Source organism: Hydra vulgaris, chromosome 03, assembly GCF_038396675.1.
Source record: "Hydra vulgaris chromosome 03, alternate assembly HydraT2T_AEP".
Taxonomy (NCBI): Eukaryota; Metazoa; Cnidaria; class Hydrozoa; order Anthoathecata; family Hydridae; genus Hydra; species Hydra vulgaris.
This window is the reverse complement of record NC_088922.1, coordinates 12,508,057-12,532,280: the sequence shown is the minus strand read 5'-3', so window position 1 is coordinate 12,532,280 and position 24,224 is coordinate 12,508,057. Positions and strand designations below refer to the sequence as shown.

At 28.8% G+C, this 24,224-nt stretch overlaps 1 protein-coding gene across 2 annotated transcripts in view; it reads right to left on the bottom strand.

The window, feature by feature from the left end:
- Positions 1-12,731, bottom strand: part of LOC136077953 (uncharacterized) — a 40,313-nt gene extending 27,582 nt beyond the window's left edge. Inside the window, exons 1-2 of one of the 2 annotated variants that reach the window (XM_065792373.1) lie at positions 12,560-12,731; positions 5,338-5,396 (exon numbers count right to left, since the gene is read on the bottom strand). In XM_065792373.1, coding sequence (XP_065648445.1) covers positions 5,338-5,396; positions 12,560-12,593 — 93 coding nt within the window. In that variant the 5' untranslated portion in view covers positions 12,594-12,731. Of the gene's footprint in view, positions 1-2,838; positions 3,753-5,337; positions 5,397-12,559 lie in introns of those variants that run through there. The other variant, XM_065792374.1, reaches the window with a different exon arrangement.
- Between the last annotated feature and the right edge of the window lie 11,493 nt (positions 12,732-24,224).

Below are 24,224 nucleotides of genomic sequence, written 5' to 3'. Positions count from 1 at the left end.
AAAAATCATTTTAAAAAATTTTTGATTTTTTCTATGCAAAATTTTATAATAAATTTATATATTATTGGAATTATTAAAAATATTGAATATGCCAACTAAAATTCATTTTTAGGCAACCCTATAAAAATCACGCCCTTAGCAACACCATGGCAACAACTCCTTAATATTAAAATAAATTCCATTTTATGCTTGAAAACTTGAATTATCAAGTTTATTAAAGCTGAAGAAGCAAGACAATACTTATTTATAATCCATACTTTGAAATAACATTTTTAGCCACATGAAATTAGAGTTGTTTATTTACATTTGCCAAGTGATTCTCATTTGCTTATTGCTTTTTTTGTTATATATTCCAAATAAAAATAGATCAAGTGTGTTTAAATTTAGAAAAAATTAATTCAATTATGCCTAGATGAACTCTTTCAAAACATAAAAGAAAGTTTTGTGGTAACCAACACACGGCAGACCTTCCAAAAAAACAGCTGTTGCCATTCAATAAAAATGTCTCTGCAAGTTTTAAAAAAATAAGTAGTATTACTAAACCTATGATAGATCTTCCAAGTGATGAATATAATATTCTTGTAAACTTTGCTATTCTCAAAGATATCATAGCTGATGTTGGTAAATGTCTAGAGTGTGGTTCTATTTTGATTCTTGAAAACAATCTTGATAAGCGATATGGATTTTCTATGAACTTAAGTTGCTTTGTAAAACTTGTGTGTGGAATAAAAAAATTCGTTCTTCAAAACCTTGTAAAACTGTAGAGAAAGATAAAGTAAAAGAACCACCTTTTGCAATAAATATACAAGTTGTAATGGCTTTTCGTGAAATTAGTAGAGGTTATCAGTCAGTTAGAAAATTTAGCATCTTGATAAATATGCCACAGTGTATTTCTCTTCAACGATATAATCGACTCAATGATATATTCATATCAATGATATACATATCATATCAAAAAGTTGCTAATAGTTCTTCATTTAAAGCAGCACAAGAAAGTCATTGTTTAATTTCAAAAAAAATAAACTGGTGTGAGCCAGTAATGGACTGCCAAATATCTGTTGATGGGACCTGGCAAAAGCGTGGTCATACATCTGCAAACGGTGTCGTAACTGCTATTTCTTTAGAAAATGGTAAATGTATAGATGCCCATGTTTTGTCTAAAATATGCAAAGGATGTAGTATGTGGAGTAAGAATTGCAATAAACCAGGATATCAAGAATGGAAAGCAAACTATGACTGTCAAATAAACCACATTGGCAGCTCAGGTAGAATGGAGCCTGCTGGTAACATTGTTGTTTTTAAGTGTATTATTGAAAAACATTTATCAAGGTATACGTCTTACTTAGGGGATGGGGATACCTCTTCATACAAAGAGGGTGTATCTTCAAAACCTTATGGTGATAACATTCATATACAAAAACTGGAATGTGTTGGACATTTTCAGAAGAGAATGGGCACACGATGTAGAATATTGATTCAAGAATATAAGCAAAAAGTTCTTTGCGATGGAATGATGTTAGGAGGAAAAGGCAGGCTTACGCTTAAAGCAATTAATACATTGCAAAATTATTTTGGAATGGCAATAAGACAAAATATTGATAATGTATATGCCATGAAAAAAGCTATATGGGCAGTTTTATTTCACAATTGTGAAATTTTTGATGAAATATCTCGTCATCAATTTTGTCCACGTACAATAAATGGGTGGTGTGCCTGGCAATCAGACATGTCTGATTGCCAGGCACACCACCCATTTATTGTACGTGGACACCCATTTATTGTATTTGTCAACAAAATTACTAAAAAATCAACATATAAAAAAAACTAAGTATGCCACTATCTATTAAATCTCTTCTGACACCTATATTACAAGATCTTTCAAAAGATGAACTGCTTAACAAATGCTTACATGGACAAACACAAAATAATAACGAGTCATTGAATGTGATTTGGAAAAAGTGCCCTAAAAGTGTGTTTGTATCTAAGAAAGTACTAGAATTATCTGTATTTTCAGATATTCTTGAATTTAATGATGGAATAATTGGACTGGAATCTGTTTATAATAAGCTTGGTATACTGTGTAATTGTTTTTTAATCAATAATGCTTCCAAAATGAACAATTAAAGGTTAAAATTAATGAATAAAAAGTGTACTAAAAAGGGAACTGAACGTAGAAAGAAACTGAGAGCCATTAGGAAAGGATTTGCAGATGATGAAAAGCAAAATAAACTCTACCAGCTTATGCAGCTGGGGCTTATTAATTGTTTTATTACATTTTTTTCTTTGTTTTTTAGATTTAACCTATTTTCTTTTATAAGTTATTTTCGATTTTATATTTTAAATATCTTTTGATCTGATAATCCGAATGATTTGAAATTTTCAGGGTATAGTTGTAGTGTTTTTGTAAAGGAGTTGAAGCAGAACCAAGACAAAATTTAAAAAAGTCTAGATTTTATAGCTTTATTTATACACACCCTTTTTAAATTTTTGCCTTTTTTTACATTTTTTGTAATAATTTTTGTAACAAGTAGGAAATTTCTGAAACTGCTTTAACTCCTATGCAACTTTAACTCCTACATAACAATGACAGCCTGAAAATTTTAAGTTCAAAAAGCAAGCCTTTCTTGTTTAATCGCAGATTTAAATTTTTTCATTTTAAGCACAAAAGTATGAACAAATGAGGCAAAAAATATATATAATATTAATTTTTTATTTTATTGAAAATTGTTCATTGATTTATATAGGTTAACTAAAAATTGCACTTGAAATTATTAGATTATTAAATTATTAGATTGAAATTATTAATTTATCGGGGGGTATGAACCACCTCAATCTTACCCATTAGCTGAGATTGTTGAGCTGAGATCGACCTCTACAACAATATCTGGAAGTTTGTTTCAAATTTGGAACACTCTGTTTGAGAAGAAATGTATTCTTGAGCTAACCGATGCTCGAAAGTCATTTATTTCGCAAAGGGTGAAACACTGCATCCTGATTTTATATTTGTGACCTCTAGTTGAGGAACATGGGTCATCTAATTCAACATTTGACTTTAAGACTGGTTTGTCATTAATATTGGCATCAGGGATGTGGAGTCCCAAAAAGGATTCCGGATTTGAAAGTCACAAAAAGATTACTTTATCCTAGTTTTTGGTATTCAGGAGCTCTAAAAATATAAATAAGTTTATGGACTACTGATAGGAAAAAGATTAAGACTTTTAGGTTAGAGGAACAATTATATTTTGAACCCGGAGTCCATTTGTATAATGGCGACAAGGACTCCGGGACTTCAGGACTCTGGATTTAAAAACAATAAGTTTCAAGTCATTAAATCTCATGAATTATTTTCTTATAGCAGATCATAAGTCAACAAACATGTTTAGAGCTTCTGGACACTACAGACTTGGAAAAACTAGAGATATAAAGCCGGAGTCCTTTTGGGACTCTGCATCCCTGATTGGCATACTCTAAATGGTTCAATATCTTGCATAAGTGAATCAAGTCTCCTCGTTTTCTTCTAAGATTTAATGTCGTTAAACCCATTCTAACTAGCCGCTTTTATAACAAAGCATTCGATTTGAGTAAGGTATTTTCGTGGCCCTGTGTTGAACTTGTTCAAGCATTGAAATTTCAGCTAGATTTGGCAGACTTGCTGAAGCCTCAAATTCAAGATGAGGTCGAACATAGGCTATGTACAAAATTTTCCACATACTACAATCTCTACTTTCAAATGCATTTTTTTAACAAACCTAGTATTTTTGAACAATTAGAAATTTAAGAAATAATTATTTTAAAAATTCAAAAATTTAACATATTTTAATTCATTTATACAAATGTTGAAAAAAGAGAGAAATTTATGAATATCAAACATTTTTAAGAATGCAATATTAAATTTAATTATTTAATATAATAAAAAAAATAAAAGAAAATAAACATTCCCTTATAGTAATAATAAAAATGCAGTTAAATAACATTTAGCTCATTTTGCAGTAATTAATATTATTGTAGTAATTTAAAAAAAAATTAATGTCTTTAAAAAATAATGAGAATTTTATGACTTCAAACTTCAGAGAAAAGCCAAAAGGAGGGCATACTTAATTTTAGTAAAACCTTATAACGGAAGGATTTTAGGAAATTACGGGGCTAATGGATTTTTATAGTGGCGGGGGGGGGGGTGAGAGACTGACGCTTTAGCCACGGTACTAGCTTTAAATTATGCATTTTCGGACACACTTTATATGTATATAATTTTAAACGTTTTTTTGACATTCTATTCTTTTATTAAAGCTCAAGTTTTACTTCTAACTCTGCGCATTTCGCTTTTCCAATTGCATTGCAATGTTTATTTTGTCTTAATGTCCATTCATTCATTTGTCAAACAATTTGACAAACAAAAATCACTGGATGAGAATAAACGACAAAGTAAAATATTAGTTAATATTTTACTTTGTCGTTTATTCTTTATAACATTATATGAAATCCCAAAGTTGCTTCACCTGCGTGGGTTTTCTGCAAATCTTTAAGTTTTAGGTTGAAAAAAGGACGTCAACTTATTAGATGACGCTGAAACTTTGACTAGGTTTTTACGGCTCTTAACGTAGCTCTCTTAGTAACTACTTTGTTAGTGACGAACAAATAAATATTACAAATTGTACACTTTGCCTCATTTTCGCTGCACCCATTAGCAAAGCATGAATACTTATTTTTCATACTGCTTGAGAATTTCCATTTTTTCTTTGCTGAAATTGAAGTCATTTTTCAAAACAAATATCGCAATTCAATTTTAGTCCTGTTGTTGTTAAAAGAGCGTAGCAAAAACTGGCAAAGGCAAATTGTGCTAAGTTAAAAATGTTTTAATTAAAAAAGAATAGATCTTTACTTTTTTAAGTTTTTTAGTTCTTTTGCTGCTATTTAGAACAACAACAACACTCAAAATATTTTACAATTTTGAGAACAGTTAGTTTTAAATGGAATAAAATTTTGCTTTAACTTTTATTGTTTTGATTTTTGTTTGCCAAATTGTTTGACAAACAAATGAATGGACATTAAGACAAATTAAACATTGCAATGCAATTGGAAAAGCGAAATGCGCAGAATTAGAAGTAGAACTTGACGCTTTAATAAAAGAATAGAATGTCAAAAAAACGTTTAAAATTATATATATATATACATATAGGGTATGTCCAAAAATGCATAATTTAAAGCTAGGTAATTGAGACATAAAAAATTTCGATGTTGAACAACATATTGCTTTAAAGCGTTGTATATAGATATACATTGAACATCAGTTTTAAAATCTTTAGATTTATAGAAAATATAATTAGAAAATGTCATTACCTCTGTTGCGTTTAGATAGCAGATTTCATCTTGACATGCACCAAAATGGACAACAAAAACTGAAAGTAAACAACTGAATATTTACATATAACTTAAAACCTGCATTATTTTATATACATACATATAAAAAGTTATATCAAAAATCTTTTATTTTCTTATTGAAAAATTGTTTTTGCTGTATCTATATCACTAAAAATCTGAGTTATAATTCCACACTGTGCTCTCCTACTCAAAAAGGAGGACATTAATATCATATGGTGGCAAAGTACAAAAGATATTACTATATTTTGGTTATTGCCTATAAATTTATTCATTATGATGAACATACTGAATGAAGATTTGATATTAGCTCATTTCAAAGCAAAACAAGAAGGCATCACCTTTCTCAAGAAAAAAGTACTAGTTTAAAAGGATCTTTTCACTAAACATATGTTAAAGATCTAATTAACTTCTTACATTCTCTACTTTACATCTTTTAGATCCTTAACTAATAACCTCTAATAGAAACATATATATACAATCGATTGTAAAGTCGGCATCTGCTGAGGCTGCATCTATTTATTTTGCTCACCTTTCATAGTAGGTAGTGGTGTAGTGGTAAAGAGCTCGCTTCATAAGCGAGACGTTCCGAGTTCGATCCCCACCACGTCTCTGGTAGTACCGCGCTCAACTTGTTTCTCCGCGCAGCGGCCTTGTTCCTCAAGGTTCGTGTTTCGGAGTTATAGAGTTGAGAGAGGATTATAACCACTAGTAAGTAGCCTCCTCATCTGTAGTGGCCTTCTCGGCCTTGAGGAGGTGAATAACAAAAAAAATATATATATATACTCCAGATTCTATTTATTACTTTTATAAATCTCTTATTGACTGTATGGAATGCTGTTGTTTTATTTGCGCTGGTTTTTCAAACAACATCGTTTCTATTTTAAACAAGGTCTAAAAGTATATTGTAAATTTAGTTAGACCTGCTTTAGCTGCCGAGCCAGAAAAGAAAGAAATCTTTTTTTTTTTCTGTTAACTTTTAACTTATATATTGATTGCTTTCAGTCTGGTTGGAAGTGAATTACTTTTAGGATAAAAAAAAAAGTCACTATGGAATGTGACTTGTTTATCATGCAGATATAAGATTACTTTCAATTTTTAATAGTTTGCATGTTAGAAGGAGAAAAATCAACATATAATTACTTGACTTCCTGAAAACACTTCCTCTTCCTATGATGAGTTTATATATTTCATTATGAACTTTATAGGTTTATAAAAAATTTTTAAGTGATTTTGGGATTTATTTTAACATATAAAAATAAATTCCAAAATCACTTGAAAAATTTAGCCTAAAAATAACTTTTATTATTCTTTTTTGTTGCAATATCATTTCTGCTTCTAAGTTGTGATATTCTTCATTTACTACAGTCATATAGCAACCCGGGGGGGGGGGGCCGGGGCAGCAGAGGCAGTAGAAACAATTTTTAATGAAAAATTATTAAAAAAAAAGGTTTTCAGAACTATTTCGGGGTAGTACTGCCCCCCCCCCCATAAAATTTTTGTTCATACGGGCCTGTACTATAGGATAAAATTACAAGTTGCTACTCATGTAATATCAAACTCTTTTAAGAAACTGTAATTTTTGCACTTTTTATTTTTTTTTCCTGAATATTGTTAACAAAGATATTGGTTTAATTACTTTATGCATGTTTTAAAAATATTGTTTTATACTTAAGTTTTCATCCTTGAAAAATATATATAATATGGTAATCAAAACCATATAACCTGATAGCCAAATGAGAAAAAAAAGTTAGACAAGTATTATTTTAAGATCAAGTACAATTTGATTTACTGAACTATAATTTTTGGGGTACCAGAGTAGCACTCTTTGACAACTTTAAGCATCAAATTCACAAGGTTATAAAACAAAAACAACCCTTTTTATTGTAATGGGCGTCAGAAGACCGAAAAAAAAAATTTGTAGTTTAACAAATGTTTATCTGAATACTATGTATTATAATTGGTAAACTATACTTTTGCAACACTTTAAGATAGCAATTCAATATAAAATATGTTTTTGCAACACTTTAAGATAGCAATTCAATATAAAATATGTTTTAAAAATGATAATAAATAGGATATGTATAGTTTTAATAAATTTCATTTATCTTTTTTTGCAAATTAAATATGCATAAAGATATCAGTCATAATTTAACTGTAATTTTACTGATTCACTGGTGGAGTTGAAGGAGTAAAAATTGCTGAAAGCTACACAACACCATCACTAGAGTAGTTCAATATATGAAAATGGCGGATAGTAGTAGAGGGCATGGTAACACTATCCATAAACAAACTAAATAAATTACACAAATTTAAAAAAATATACATGATGAGTTTTTAAAAATTTACAATATTACAAGTTTTGTGTATGCAGTTATAAATTCAAAGCTTGTATTAAATATACAGCAATGTAATAGTTTTAAACAACTATCAGCAATAAGTCTAAGCGTACCATATAATCTTATATTCAGTTTTTTGAGCACTTATTTTTTTGCAGAAATGTCTTTTATTTAATTCTAATCACTCAGAATAATTACTTTCAGAGAGTGTAAAAAAATGAATTTAAAAAATTGAATTAAAAAAAACATATTTATTTTGCTAAAATTGTGTTGACATTGTTAAACTAGTAGCCTGCTATTACAGCTGTCTTGACAAACAGTTATAAACTTATGACGTGTAAAAAACTATGATGGTATAAATTATAGCATAATAATAATAATAATAATAATAATAATAGTAAAAATAATATTAAATACAGTAATATATAACAGTATAATCTATATATATTTTTACTACTATAACCAAAATAAAACATTTTTAGGAAATAATGACTATCATTAATAATAATGCAAAATAAAAAATACAAAAATCATAATAATATTAATAACAAAAAAATTATAACAGATAAAAAGGAGAAAAGAAATTGAGAGAAGTTTAAGGACTTGGAAAGAAGAGTTGGAGATGTAAAAGTCCTAGGAGAGTTTTGTTATGTATCAGAATTTTTGTAGCATTGTATTTTAGAAGGAAATAGAAATATTGATATATGCATTGCAATAAAAAATTTTTTTATAGAGAACTAAGCGGGGAACGGTTGCATAGAAAATAGTTTATTGTTTATTTTTTTATTTATTACATGTTACATGGTTTAATAACAATGCTACAAACTCTAGAGCCATATAAACTTTACAGGATGATGAAAATGAGGGTATTTAGTTAAGACTAAATGAATATTTATATATTTTTTATGTTTTATTTTCAGAGCTTTATTATTATTTTTTTTATGAGTTTTATATTTTTATTTCTAGTTTAGGGGTTTTATATTTTTATTTATGAGTTTTATACTTTTATTTTATTAAAAATTTAGCTCTAGAGAATAACTAGGGGATGACTACATAAATGATAGTTCATTGATTAATTTTTTTTTGAGGATAAACATTTTTACATGGGTTTTGAAAGCATTTCTATTTGTCATTTTAGAGAATATTTTTTTACTTTCAATAGAAAGAGAGTTCCAACAGTGAATCGATTGATACTTGATTGACCTTATGCCATACTTATGTGTTTGTTTTTAAGGCATAGAGAGACTACAATAAGATACAGACCTAAGTTATAATTATGAATATCATTTGTGAATTTAAAATAGCTAGTGAAGCAGCTGGGCATATTATTGTGGACAATGTTCCGTACAAGTACACAGTTAAATAAGTAGATAAGTTCGTCAAGCTTTAAAATTTTAGAAAGATTATATAGTATGCCAGAACTAAAACTGCTTGGTTGAAAGTGAATTATTCTTAATGATTTATTCTGGAAATTTAAAAGTTTTTTTTTTTATAAATGGATGAACTTTGTCCCTATATCTTACAACCATAGCGTAGATGGGAATTAAAATTAGCATGCCAAATATTCATAAGGGTTTCGTAATTCACAAAATGCCTTATTTTGGTAAGCATTCCATTTCCTCGACTTGTTTGATATGGATTTAATTTGTTAAATAAACAAAAGATTTTCATCAAATAATGTCTAGATATTTTATTTTATCTACAATATTTATTTTTTAACCACAAATTCTAAAATCAAGTTTTTTGGTAATTTTTTTGCCTTGAGATTTAAATAAAACTAATTCGGTTTTTTTAACATTCAAAGATATTTTGTTTTATCGCAACCATTAAACCAGTGATGCCAGGTCATTTATTTAGGTACTTATTTAGCTTTTTTAAAGACATATCTACAATTAGGAGGTTGGTGTCATTAGCAAAATGATACACTTTCAAGCACTTAACATATATGTTTAAATCATTTATGTAGATAAGGAAAAGAAGGGGACCCAGAATTGAACCCTGAGGAACACTTATAGACGTAAACTTAGTAGTGGATGAGAATTATCAATAGTAACAATTTGCGAACGATGGTTTAGATATGACTTGAACCAGTTCAGAGCAATTCCCCTTACACCATAATGATATAGCTGATAATAAAATTTCATGGTTGACAGTGTCAAATGCTTTTTACAAATCAACAAACTCTCCACCAGCAAACTGTTTTTGATCCAAAGCCTCGCGTATAGTTTCAGTCATAGCCATAAGTGCTTGATTAATAGAGTGTTTCTTTTGGAATCCTAATTGCAGACTATATAAGCTATTTGATAGATTTATAAAACTGAGTAGTCTGTTATACATATGCTTTTCAACTAGTTTACCTATATTTGAGAGTAAAGACATAGGTCGATAACTACAAGGATCTTGTTTACACATTAAATTTAAAAATTGGAACAACTTTTGGAACTTTTGGAATGTTGATTTATTATAATACTCAAAAGGAAGCTCAATTCTTGAGATGCTAAAATCATTATTTTGAAGGAATGCTATTGGGTCCAGTACTTTTTTTTGGATTCATGAGGGAGATACAGTCATTTTTTTCTTAAAAAGTAACTGGTAACATAAAAAAAGAATCAGGATTTAGGTTTTTTAGAAAGTGGCTGAAGTGAAATCTAGGAGGTATAACTTCTTTAGCAAGATTATCAGCAATTAAATAGAAGTAATTATTAAATGCGTTTGTAATTATTTTCTTGTTATTTATAGTTTTATTATTGATATTTAAACTATCTATATTATTGCTGTTCTTTGATTTAAAAGATATAATACTTCTTATTCCTTTCCAGGTGTTTTTAAGGCTATTTAGATTTTCATTAAAGTAGGTTGAGTAATATGTTTTTTGAGTATCGCGGGAGGTTACTAAAAACTTTTACTGCGCTTTCCTAAAAACGAACATCTGGTAACCCAAAATGAAGCATTTATAAGTCTTCTGATCTAAATGATTCCAAGACATCATTTGGCTCCATGTTTTATTGGAAATTATACCAATATAATGTCTGCGTTTTTTGAAAGCTGAAAAACCTAATTTTGAGCCATACTATCTTTTGCTTCCTATTGCAACTTAGGCCCGTAGGAACAAAAATTATATTGGGGGTAGGGGGGGTAGGCAGTACTACCTCAAAATAGTTTTTAGAACCCTTTTTTTTTTTTAGTCATTTTTTCAGTCAATTTCTTCAAAATTATTTATTGGAAAAATTAATGGGGGGGGGGACAAATGCCCCTGCTGCCCTCTTCCCCATTTGCTACGGGTCTCTAACTATGGTTACAGGCGTCTTATTTCTTTGCAAGAGAACAGGGTGCTAAATCTATTAAAACCAAGATTTTCACTGCGCGTTCCTGCGTAAAAACCTCACTTCTGTCAACTCAAATAATTTGTGTACTTTTTATTTGTGGAATATTTCTTGCACCTGGAGTTTTGTTAAAAATGTACTCTATAAGGATCCACCCATAAATTAAGTCACGCTCAAGGGGAGGGGGAAGGGTGGGGTTCGTGGTTTTGTAACAATTTGTACGAGACTTGTTTCTAAGGAGTTACGATGTTGTGACGAGGGAGGGGTCAAAAACTTTTTGCTTTTCATCTTTGAAGGGTTGCGTTAAAAAATTAATTAATTATATGTATAATTACACTTATATTGCATGTTAATTAAAATGCAGTTTAAAGATAATTTTTTCAGACCCATTAAACGGGCAAGTTTTTTCATAATGCGTCACAAAAAAGTCAAAACATTTAAGCAAGTCATAAAACAATCAACTATAGTTGGCTTTTTGTTATGACTATTCATTTTATTAATTATTTTGAATTTAAATCTTTTGAGGTTTAAATGTTTTGACAAAACTTTATTGTGGCGCATTATGGAAAGATTTTCTCATTTAATTGGTCCTAGAAAATTATCTTTGAAGTATATATCAATCATTAATAAAGTATTAGTAACATTTAAGAAAACTAAATTTAAATTTTTCTTATTTTTAACTGATCATTCAGACAAATCGCAATGATCAATTGAAATTTAAACATTTTTACATTTAGTTTTCTCAAAAGCTACAATACCATAAACAAACTAGGGTTACAGGAAAGGAAGCAAGAATAAACAGAGTTAAAGCAGTCCGTTATCAAATTAGCGCCATTCATAACTTTTTAATTAAACTGACGGTTGTTTAGTAGTTTTATGGATTTATTAATATTACTTTGGCTATTGAAACTCAGAAAACTGATATTCACGTCTCTCATGACGTGAAAAAAATTTCAGTTTCATAGTTTTGTTGGTTGTTTGGTGAGACTTTTTTTAATTAATGCTGTTAGTAAGCCTCTAGCATCAACAGACATTCTGATAAAATGCACAGAAATTTTGCCTCAACCATCAAAAATATCCCAACCAAAAAATATTTTATATAAATTTTAGTTCAAATAATAAAATAATAACTTTTATGTGTAGCCTGCTTCAATTTAAAATAAAGCTAGTTTTAAAGTTATGCTATGATGTTTTTAAACATTTTTATTTGAAGGTATTGTAATGAGATTAACTACATGTATCAAAATACCATGTTATGTAGCCGGTATATATTGTGTTTAGTTTTAGAAGCTTTAATGTTATTTATGCGTTATCAAATAAAAATTAAAATGCTGGTGCTGGTGCTGGTGCTTATGCTGGTGACTCCGCAATTTATTGATGCTGGTGACTACTATTTTCATATAGCCACCATTTTGTATTGTGCGTATACAAAATTTATAATGACAAAAAAGCAGATAAATTTATAATAACCAAAGATATTTATAATAAACCAAGATATAATTTTAGGTATTTTTTGCTTACCAACAAATATAACAACTAAAATTTTTATATTCATTTTCTTAATGTTGATATCTTCTTTAACTTTTTCTTCTTTATTTTTAGTTTTGCTGTGAAAAAATTATTTCGATGAGTATTCTCTTTTCTCACAGTTTCGTTGGTAACGTCACAGTGTTTTGTCAATCTTTTAATAAATAGTTAATTTTTATGTATATACATATATATAGTTTTCATAATGTAAATAAATTATGATCTTATAAAACTATATCAAAAAAGACTGTTATAAGAAATATTATTTGAATAGCAAAAACATATATCAACATGGCAACATATATCAACATTGCATCATGCTAAATCCCTAATTATTTATGCAAACTTAACCTTGAAGAAAGTTTTAAGAAAAAAAGAGAGAAATTTTTCAATTGACTTATAACCTTTAAAATTTGAATTAAATAAAAGCTTACCACTTTTTTATATATTATTTATATTTGAATTGCTATTTATTTATATGTATGATTTTTCTGTTTTATTATTTCAATTGTATTATACGATTAAGTAATAAAATTATGAAAAAAATATTTAAACTGTAAAAAGGTAAAACTTTCAATAACAAAGTGTTCTAAAATCTTTATTTTGTTGTGCAATTTTCTGTGGTCGGCACCGTCTGTTGTGGTTAAAACATCGTCAGTTGTCGTTAAAATATTGTTAGTTGTCGTAAAAACATCGTCAGCTGTCGCTTCTAGTCAATAAAGTTCCAATCTTGATAAAAAAAAAACTTTTTATATGAACTGACAACATTTTATTTATTTATTGACGAACATCTCATAAAAAATCCAAAAAAACTAAATATAGACAATTCCTAAAAAGGAATTATGATTTCAAACGACTTGAAATGGTCTAGTCAATTTAATTTTGTTTCTAGCAAAGTTATTAAAATATTAGGAATGATTAAATATTCATTTAAAAACTTAGATACAAATCTATCTAAACTATTATACACCTTTCCATTACGACCGTAGGCCGGATGAATAAAAAAAAACAATTTCGTTTACTCAGCGTTTTTGGAGTAATTGTTCAGCTTTATGTGAATAAAAATTTAAGTAAAATTCCTTAAGTTTTTATTTACGTAAAGCTGATCAATTACTGAGTAAAAGCAATTGCTTTTTTCTTCTTATTTATTCATTTATTTTAATTTTTATTTAGGTGCCCCAAGAAATCCTTATGGTCTTATCAGCACCGCGGATGAGCATTTAATTGGAGGTTCACGCCTCCTCGTCGCCAGGATAGGGTTTGAACCACTGATCCTTTGTTTCTGAGACAAGTGCGCTACCACTGCACCACGGCTGCTCACCCTGGTTATTCACCCGGCCTCGTATCTAGTAGTGATCGGTTTTGGACGAAACTTTAATTTGAGCCGATACCGAAATTTTGGTTTTGGTACTTATTATAAATTCGGTAAAAAGCACTATTTCGGCTGAAAAACAAACCGTAAAAGACTTTAGATTTTTATCTAATTCAGAAAAATAGTTACTTTTGATAATTTTTACAAAATATTTTACTATTTCTAAATGAAATTTTAAGCCCATTGTTTAACTTAACTTAACTTAACAAGTTAAGTTGACATTGTTTAACATTACTTAATTTTTTAGTGACTAAATAGCTTCGATCTGCTTCTTAAAAAATATCAAAACTGCAAATAATCAAGCCATTGCAGTGCGCATAATATTTTGACTGATAACGTTTGTTTAATGAAAACAAGTTTGCTTAACAATTTGAGAAGTGATGTCAAGCTGGCTCTTGCTAAAATCGCTGATAGGTTTTTTACCCCTCCACTAACATCAACTGATAAGGAAAGGTTATTTTAAAAAGCTGAAGATATACTGAGCAATTGAAAAACAGACTATTACCAGAAAACCTCGAAAAATCTTGCTTTGCAGAGAAAATCTGCCAGTTGTGAACTTTCGCTATTCACTTTTATTGCCAACTTATGTATTAAATCTCAATTTGTGAAACACGTGCAATCAATTTTAATATAAACACGTTTAAAAAACAACAAATGTAAAATTGCATTTTTAAACAAAATTTTCTAATGAAATTAAATTTGACTAGCCGAAATGTCAGTATCGTTTTTTTTTTGTTTTTTTTTATTGTAGTTATTTTAGGTGCTCCCAGAAGTCCTTACGGTCTTATCACAGAACACCGCGGGAGAGCATTTAACAGGAAATTCACGCCTCCTTCCGTACCAATGTCGCTTGTTGGACTAGAGCTGGCGTCGAACCGAGGACCTCTAGGTTCTGAGCCAGAACTCTAACCACTGCGCCACGGCTGCTCAGATTTCGGTAAAATATTTGCCGAAACGTCGGTTACGGTTCTGAACCAGAGAATCCGAAATTTCGGTTTATTTCTGTTTCGGCTTTTTTTTGTTTCGGTCGATCACTAGTATCTAGACTACGCAACTTCAGTGTGGTATACTTACTTACGATAAAATAAAAAAAATACAGTTTTTCAAAATAACGGGCTGTAACTAAAGAACAGTAATGACTTGGAAGACAAAGTTATGTAACATACTTTATATTAATTATGGTTGCAACGATAACTAGTTTGTAGCATTTTCAATTCCCTGCAAAACTTGTTTTATTTTAATTTAAAATAATTTATTGTTACAGAAAAAAATGAAAAAGAAACATGAAGCCTATTGATAACATTTAGACAGTTTCTGTTTGAAAAATTGATCTGAAAGTTTACAGTTGATCACTCTTTTGCTGAAAAAATTCCTATTTACACTATTTATACCATTATTCGACGCGCTGAAAATAATTTTGGGCACAAGAGAGTCCCTGTAAGTGGTTGGATTGCTAAAATAATGATAAAAAGGAACACCGAAAGACTTAAAACAATGTTTGACAACATAGATGGCATATAGCAAACACAAGCAGCTTGGAAATTTAAGTGCACCCAAGTATATATTAGCAAAACATAAAAAACAAAGTCCTTAATCAGGCCAAAGAATAAGGAGAAGATTCCATTAGGAAATTGTGACCAAATAGAGACAATTTGAACGAAGTGGGGTCAGCTGTATCGAATTTCCGCCGATAAATGGCTCTTCGAGAATATTAATTAAAGGCTCTTCGAGAATATTAATTAAAAAATGGAAATAACGATCAAAAATATCGAAAAAATTATTACAAACAAGTTTGAAGAACAAAAGATTTTTGCTTAAAGAAACAGAAAGGTTGTTAAAAGACCAAGAAAAGAACTTTACACAAATAGTGAGTGGAAATATAAAAATAATTACTGATAGACTGGACAAAATTGAAAATGAACTAAATGTAAACTAAGTAAATATGAAAAATATAGAAATAGACTTAAACGATGTGAAAGAAAGTCTCAACTTTCAAGAAGAAAAAATAAAAGAAGAATTAAAATAGATAAGGAAAAAATATGACCTTGAAATTAAAAATATAAACAAGAAAAATACTGACTTAGAAAACCGCTCTCGTCGAAACAACATTAGAGTCGATGGTCGGAAAGATTCACCAGGAGAAAGTTGGAGTGATTGTGAGAAATCTGTAAAAAAAATATTTACAAACAACCTTAAAATTTCAACTGAAATTATTGTGGAACGAGCACATCGAGTTGGGTTGTACAAAGGAGATAAAACACCAAGAACTATCGTAGTAAAACTTTTAAACTACCAAGATAAAATTAAAATTTTAAGTTCACTTAAAAACCTTAAAGGAAGTGGAATGAAGACTTTGCTAAAGAGACGATGGAAGAGAGGAAAAAACTTTGGCAAGAAGTTAAAAATCTTCGAAACCAAGGTAAATACAATTAAATTTAATAAAGTTTTTTGTCGTGAATTTAGAAAATAAGAAAATTTTTTGCGTATAATTAAGATAAAGTTTTACGTAAGTTTAAGCGATCGAAACTAAGTTAATTCTTTTAACTAATGGCTAAACAAACAATAGATTACGAAACGCAACACTTAAATGTTTTCAAATCGGCTAATAACTTTTTACTTAATAACTTTTACGATCCAGATTTGCATTTTTTTAATGAAAATAATTTTAACTCGCGGTTTTTTGAATTAGGAACTTTTAAAAATGAATTAAAATCATTAAACAGTAACTTTACGGTGATACACATAAATATAAGAAGTATAATTAACAATATTGACAAACTAAAACATTTTCTTATAGAATGTAACTATTTGTTCAGTATGACTTGCTTAACAGAAACTTGGTGTTCCGATGAATCATCCAGAATAAATTCAAACCTAATAACTCCGAACTACAAACTAATATCTTATGAGCGAAAAGCTCAAAAACGAGGAGGTGGAATTATAACATATATTCATAATGATCTGACTACCAAAATTAGAGACGATCTTTCGGTTTCCGATGCCGATGGTGAGGTCTTTACAATTGAAATAATTAACAAAAAATTAAAAAATATACTGGTGCCCACCTGTTACAGACCACCTGAAGGTGATATAAAAAACTTTTCAAATCACCTAAAACAAATATTTCTTAAAAATATGGAGATATAAATATAAACTGTCTAAAGTACGATGAAGATGCCGTTACCAAAACTTTTTTTGACGATATGTTTCAACACTACATCTTTCCTATAATAAACAAACCAACCCGGGTAACATTTAATTCAATCACTGCAATAGACAACATATTGACCAATTCATTATATGATCCTTCATTAAAAGCAGGTGTAATAAAAACGGATATATCCGATCACTTTCCGATTTACTTTTCCTTTTTTCAAGATACAAAAAATAATATCTCTAAAATCAAAGTCTATAAACGAAAAATTAATAATTTAACTATTCAACAGTTTAAAGACTCACTATCGGCAGTAAGGTGGGATAGGATTTACCAAGAATGTAACCTTGGGCATACCAACTCCGCTTATAATGAATTTATAGAAATATTCTTAAAGCACTATGATAATCACTTTCCAATTATAGAACAAGAATTAAAAATAAAATACTTACAATGTCTATGGATTACCAGAGGTATAAAAAAATCTTCAAAAAACAAAACAAAAACTCTACATCGAATATTTAAAAAATAGAAATGAAAAAAATCTAAATACTTACAAACAATACAAAAATCTATTTGAAAAAATAAAAAAAAGCTCGAAGAAAAATTACTACTCAAACCAAATAAAAAATGCAACTGGTGACATTAAAAAAACATGGAATACTATAAAAGAAATAATTGGAAACAAAAAAGTAAAATCAAATAGTTTGCCTGCTCAAATAATCATAGATAATATAGAGTACAGTGACAAAAATACGATTGCTGAAAAAATCAACGAATTTTTTGTTAACATTGGCCCTAATCTTGCCTCAAAAATTAAGTCTCCCAACATCTCATTCAAATCATACCTAAGTGATACCCAGAGCGAAATAAAATACAAAGATCTAAACTACCAAGAACTTAATGTTGCTCTAAATTCCTTAAAATTAAATAAAACTCCAGGTATCGATGATATCTGTAGTAGAGTAGTGGCAAATGTCTTTACAACGATAAATAAACCAATATTTGAAATTTTTAAGTCTTCGATTAAAACAGGAGTTGTACCAGACAAGCTTAAAGTAGCTAAAGTAGTACCAATATTTAAAACAGGTGAAACATACTTATTTAATAATTATAGACCTATCTCAGTACTCCCTACCTTTTCTAAGCTTCTCGAAAGAGTAATCTATAACAGATTGTATGAATATTTAATCCAAAATAAAATTCTAAATAAAAAGCAATTCGGTTTCCAAAAACAATATTCAACTGAACACGCAATTCTAGATCTAGTTAACAATATATGGATTCTTTTAATAAAAAACAGTTTGTTCTAGGCATCTTTATAGACCTTTCAAAAGCGTTTGATACTGTAGATCATGATATCTTACTTAAAAAAATGGAAAGCTATGGGATAAAAAACATAGCCCTTGACTGGTTCAAAAACTATCTAAGCAACAGACAACAATGTGTTTTTTCAGATAATTGTAAACACTCAAAACTACTAAGACTTGAGTGCGGTGTCCCCCAAGGTTCCATTCTTGGACCTCTTCTGTTTCTTCTATATATTAACGACCTTACAAATGTCTCAGATAAACTTGATGTCATTATGTTTGCCGATGACACAAACTTATTTTATTCCTCGAACTCAATCAAAGATCTTTATGAATGTATGAACAAAGAGCTTAAAAGATTAAATATATGGTTGAAACTAAATAAATTATCACTAAATACAGAAAAATCAAAATACATACTGTTTCATTCCAAAAAACAAAAAATTAATATACCAACTATCCTTCCCTCGCTAAAAATAGATAAGGTAAACATTGAAAGAACAGAAACAACTAAATTTCTTGGGATCCTTATTGACGAAAATTTATCTTGGAAAGCCCATATAAGTACAATAAACACCAAAATTTCAAAAAATATTGGGATACTCTACAAAGTTAAGCCTATGTTGTCCCAACATAATCTTAAATCCCTTTATTTTTCTTACATCCAAAGTTATCTTACGTACGCTAATATTACATGGGCAAGTACACACAAATCCAAATTGAGTACTATTTATATAAGTCAAAAACACGCATCAAGATTAGTTTATAATAAAGATAAACTCACCCATGCTAAACCCTTATTAAAAACCTTGAATGCTCTAAATGTTTACCAAATGAACATCTACCAAAATGTACTATTCATATCAAATACAAACTTGGACTAGTCCCATCGTATTTTTTAGATAATTTCTTTCAAGTTAACTCTAATAGATATATAACAAGAGCAACAGGCAACTTCATACTGCCTAAAAGAACAACAAATTTCTCACGGTTTTCTATTTCCTACCGGGGTCCGTACCTATATAACAAAATAATATTAAAAAAATATAGAACTTAAAGTATTAAATAATCCTGCCAATTTGAAAAATAAATTAAAACACCTCATACTTAATATCAACAATTATATTGACATGTATTAAACTTAGCAACAAAATTTATACTAAAATATTTATGTGTATCACTGACTGTATACTGTTTAACCACTTCTGATTATATATAAATATAAAATACACTTTATTTAACCACTTAAAGAGGTACTCGATGATAAGTCTTCTCAGACTTCTTCGAGTTTTCCTTTACAACAACATGTTTTTATGATAAATTGTTAATCCTTTACGACAAGTCGTACCTCACATTAAATTTGATTAATGGAAATAGTATTTACTATTCGAGTGATGTTTCTCAAACACCAACATGTGTCAAATTCAACCCCACTTCAAAATATGAAAAGAATTTACTCGTTTGTATTTGGTTTTCCGATAAAGGAATATCTTTGCCGATATTCAGAGAAAGTGGCTCTGCAATCAACCAAGAAGACTACAAAAATGATTGTATCAAGAACAAACTAATTCCATTTATCAAAGATTCTCATGGCGAATACATATTTTGGCCTTATCTGGCATAGTCTCATTACATAAAATTTATACAAAACTACATGAATGAGAAAAATATCATTTTTGTCAAAATAGAAGATAACCCTGCAAATGTACCTGAATGTCGTTCGATTGAGGATTTTTGAAGTATTCTCAAAGAAAAAGTGTATGAGAATAATTGGAATATTGATAATTTTGAGAAATTGAGAAACAGAATTAAGTATTGCCTTTCTAAAATAGAAAAATTTCTTGTACAGCGCCTTTCTGAGTCAACTTGGCGTCGATTAGACTATGTAAGACGTAATAGTTTGATTGAAAAAATTAATATGCAAATAAATTGCCTAACTATTTTTTTCTTTTTTAAATTCAGTTATTATCTCATGAACCAAGGGAGTTATCCCCCATATATTAAGTTATTACTGTTTTTTAGTTATAACACATTATTCACAAAATTGATAATTTTACTTTGGAATACCAACCTGATAATCTAGTATCTTCAACTACAAAAGATCGTAATATGAGGCTTTATCTACAATTAATAAAGAATGCAAAGAGATTTTTTTTATCAAAACGAGTAATTAAGAATTAAATAGCTTAGACCAAAGCATTGTAGGCTCTAAGAAAATTAAAAACCACAAATCAAAGGAAAAAACATTTTTATCATAAATCGGCTCTTAAAGACTATTTTAGCTTAACTCCGTAAATTTCCTTTTTGTAAATTTATTAAATAGTAAATGTACAAAAAAAATTTTATGTTATCAAATAATAATAAACATATAAAAATAGTTAAGCTTATATTCTAAACTGTATGGTAAATATAATTCATAAAATTTGCATCAACTAAAATTCAAATTTATTGACATAAATTTAAAAATTTTTTTTTGGGTTAAAGTGTTTCTATCGAAGAGCATCGCGGAAAAGGATTTAACTAAGAAATTCAAAACCGTTTTCCTTACCTTTGCCGCTTATATGGCTGGTTGCATCTCTTGATTTTAAAGCAAGCGCTCAAATTTTTGAGTGCTTGCTTCAGAATAAAAAGATCAAAGGCTTAATGTCTGCACTTGCGATTATATGGTAATGGTTAACAAAGTTAGTGCTTCGGGTGGTTTTATATATTGCTTTAAGAAGCCATTGGGAAAAAGAACTTCCTAAGGTTTTTGAACCCCTACTTGTAGTTTTTTTTTTTTGTGTAATTTATTTTGTCACTACTTACTTTATATACAACTTGCTTTAATACATTTATAAATTAAATAAGAATTAGAATAATGACAGGAGCAAGTAGAAGACTGTAGTCTTATCATTAAGCCCCCTTTCATTTGCAATTTTTCAATAAGTCTCACGTGAGATTAACGTGACATTAAAAATTCTTAAGTAGAAATAAACCAATGATATAATCATCCATTTCGTAAGTAGAAATAAACCATGTTATAATCATCGTTTGTAGTCATCCAAAAGGGATAAATTCGTTTTAGTTAGTTATTATTGATTTGATCTTTAAAAATAGGAGAGTATGTTGAGGTCACTTAAGTTAAATAGGTGCTGTTTGGCTGCTGCTTTAAAGAGATCTGATGACTTCATGTTTTTTATTTCCTCTTTAAGGATCGAATTCCATAGTCGCGGTCCTCGAGATAGATTCTAGAGATAGAGAAGTCAGTTATTTTAAGCAAAGTCTTCGGAATTTTAAAGTTTTAAAAAGAGTACTTCGTTGGGTATTTGTGATCAATGGCGGAAAATTAATTTTCAAATTATTTTGGTAGCAAGTTTTTGGAGGTTTAGTTCATAAATATTTAGAGCTCCAATTTCCCTAAATAATGGTTTGACGTGGGTATATCTATTAGCATCGCATACTATTAGACACGCTTGCTTTTGTTTAACGTATATTTTCTTTAGTACTGAAGAGTGTGTGCTTGCCCAAAGGATATTGCAATAGTTGATATAACTGTGAATGAAAGAATAATTTTTAAGCAAGTTTTATTTAGAAGGTTTTTTATTTTATGCATGATGCCAATTGACTTGGAGATTTTGTTTTCGATGTGCAAAATATGATTCTTCCATCTAAGATGTTCTTGAAAAATTATTCCCAGGATTTTCATAGAAAGGTCTCTTTCTATATTAATGTTGTTGATCATAAGCTTGGGAAGTTGAAGTAGTAAGTTAACAGAGTTAGATACTTTGTGAAATAGAACATATTTGGTTTTGCGGATGTTTAAGGAAAGTTTATTAGCTTAGAACCACTCATTTAAGTTTTACAGATTAAAATGATCTTTTGAAAAACAATTTTGCAAAGACAGTACGCAATCGGCTTCAATTTGAAGATTTCTTAAAAAATAATTTTTTGTTACTCTATTATATGACAGCATTCAAAGAATATCAATGTAAACACGATTAAGGTAATTTTGATGGACTTTTCGAAAGTTTTATAATAAGTCGAAAGTTTTATAATAATAATCGTTAATAAAATCGTTAATAAAATCGTTAATAAAAGTTTTATAATAATAAAGATAATAATCGAAAGTTTTATAATAATTTCGAAAGTTTTATAATAATTATTAAATAAATCCAGTTTATCATTTTTTAGGTTAATCTTTTAGTAAACAACACCAGTCATTGTGTATTGGCGATAGACATCGAAATAACCGGGGCAAAAAGTTACTAACTAAATTGTCTGTTTATGGCAGTAGCTCCTATTCCGAGTTTTTATTTGTTTTTTTTTTTGTAACGAAGTAAAAGATTATAAGATTGAATGGAAAAAACGAAAGATTTATTATACTAATGTATGATGTACGGATATTTAAAAAATATAAAAATGTCTGTCAAATTCAACAACTTTTGCATTATTGGAGACATTAAACCCCAAATATGTGATAATCTTGGACATATAGGTGACAAATTATGTTCTTATTGTTTAAGTTTTTTAAATCTATTCATATAGTACTAGATGCAAGAAAAGCCGAATGATGAAGATATGTTCCACAACGCATCGATCAGAGTAAATTACATTTTTAATTATACCAAACACTTTATTCAAGATGGACAGCAATAAAAATCCAACCTGAAAAGAAATGTATCTGTGGCCCATATAAAAATTAAATATTTTATTATATGGGCCGCATATACATTTCTATTATATGGATCCCTAAAAAGTGGTCTATATAATTATGCCACTATATGTGATATAATTTTCCAAACTAGAAAGGTATGGTACATGTGGTGATAGTGTTTATATATGGAATGAAAAAGTTTAATTTAGTTTAAGATCGATATATAATCTGCAGCAACATGTTGCCGAACATGTTGCGGAAACTTTTGTATTTGCGTGCGTGTGTGTGTGTGTGTGTGTGTGTGTGTGTGTGTGTGTGTGTGTGTGTGTGTGTGTGTGTGTGTGTGTGTATATATATATATACGAATAATTTTAAATTCATTCTACAAAATAGTGCTCAATGTACTTAAAAAACAAAGCAATAATAAATTAATTAATATTACCCAAATTTAAACTAATATAATCAATTAATAATACCCGAATTTAAATTAATATAATTAATATTACCCGAAAATACTCTATATATAATATAGGCATTATAAATTTTGTGTAAAGGCGAGTTTCCACTCATCCGTTTTTTTACGGGAACGTAAAAAAAACGGATGAGTGGAAGTGGATTTTTGAAACATAAAGGAAAGGAAAAAGTATTCACGTGAGCATGCGAAATAAAAGTTTTTATTTGTCCGAAGAAAAACTGCGCATGCTCACGTGATTATTTTTACGTTCCCTTTCCCGTTCCCATAGAAAAACGGATAAGTGGAAACTCACCTTAATATGAGCATGCTCAAACTACCCAGTGTTTTTCATTGAAATTACCTAGTTTAAAGTTCTAAAATTGCAGTGGTTCTAATCGCTTTTTGAATAAAAGCAAAAAATAGTAAAAATTTTTGTTTCAACTATATTAAATATCTTTTTGTAATTGAAATTCAAAAAACTGTATTTTAATTGTTTAAAAGTTTGAGTTAATATAATTGAAAAAAAAAACGAAATTTTTTTTTTTTTTAAACGCAAAGTAAAGTTGTATTGTTTTAATTATAAGTGACTTGAAGTTTGATCTTTTAATGATAAGTTTTGTTAATAACAAATCATTATATTCCACAAATTAGTTCTACAAGCTTGGTATTTTTTTTATTAATGTTAGTTTTTTGAGCTAATTTAAAGTGCTCATATTATCAAATGGTCTGGGTTATA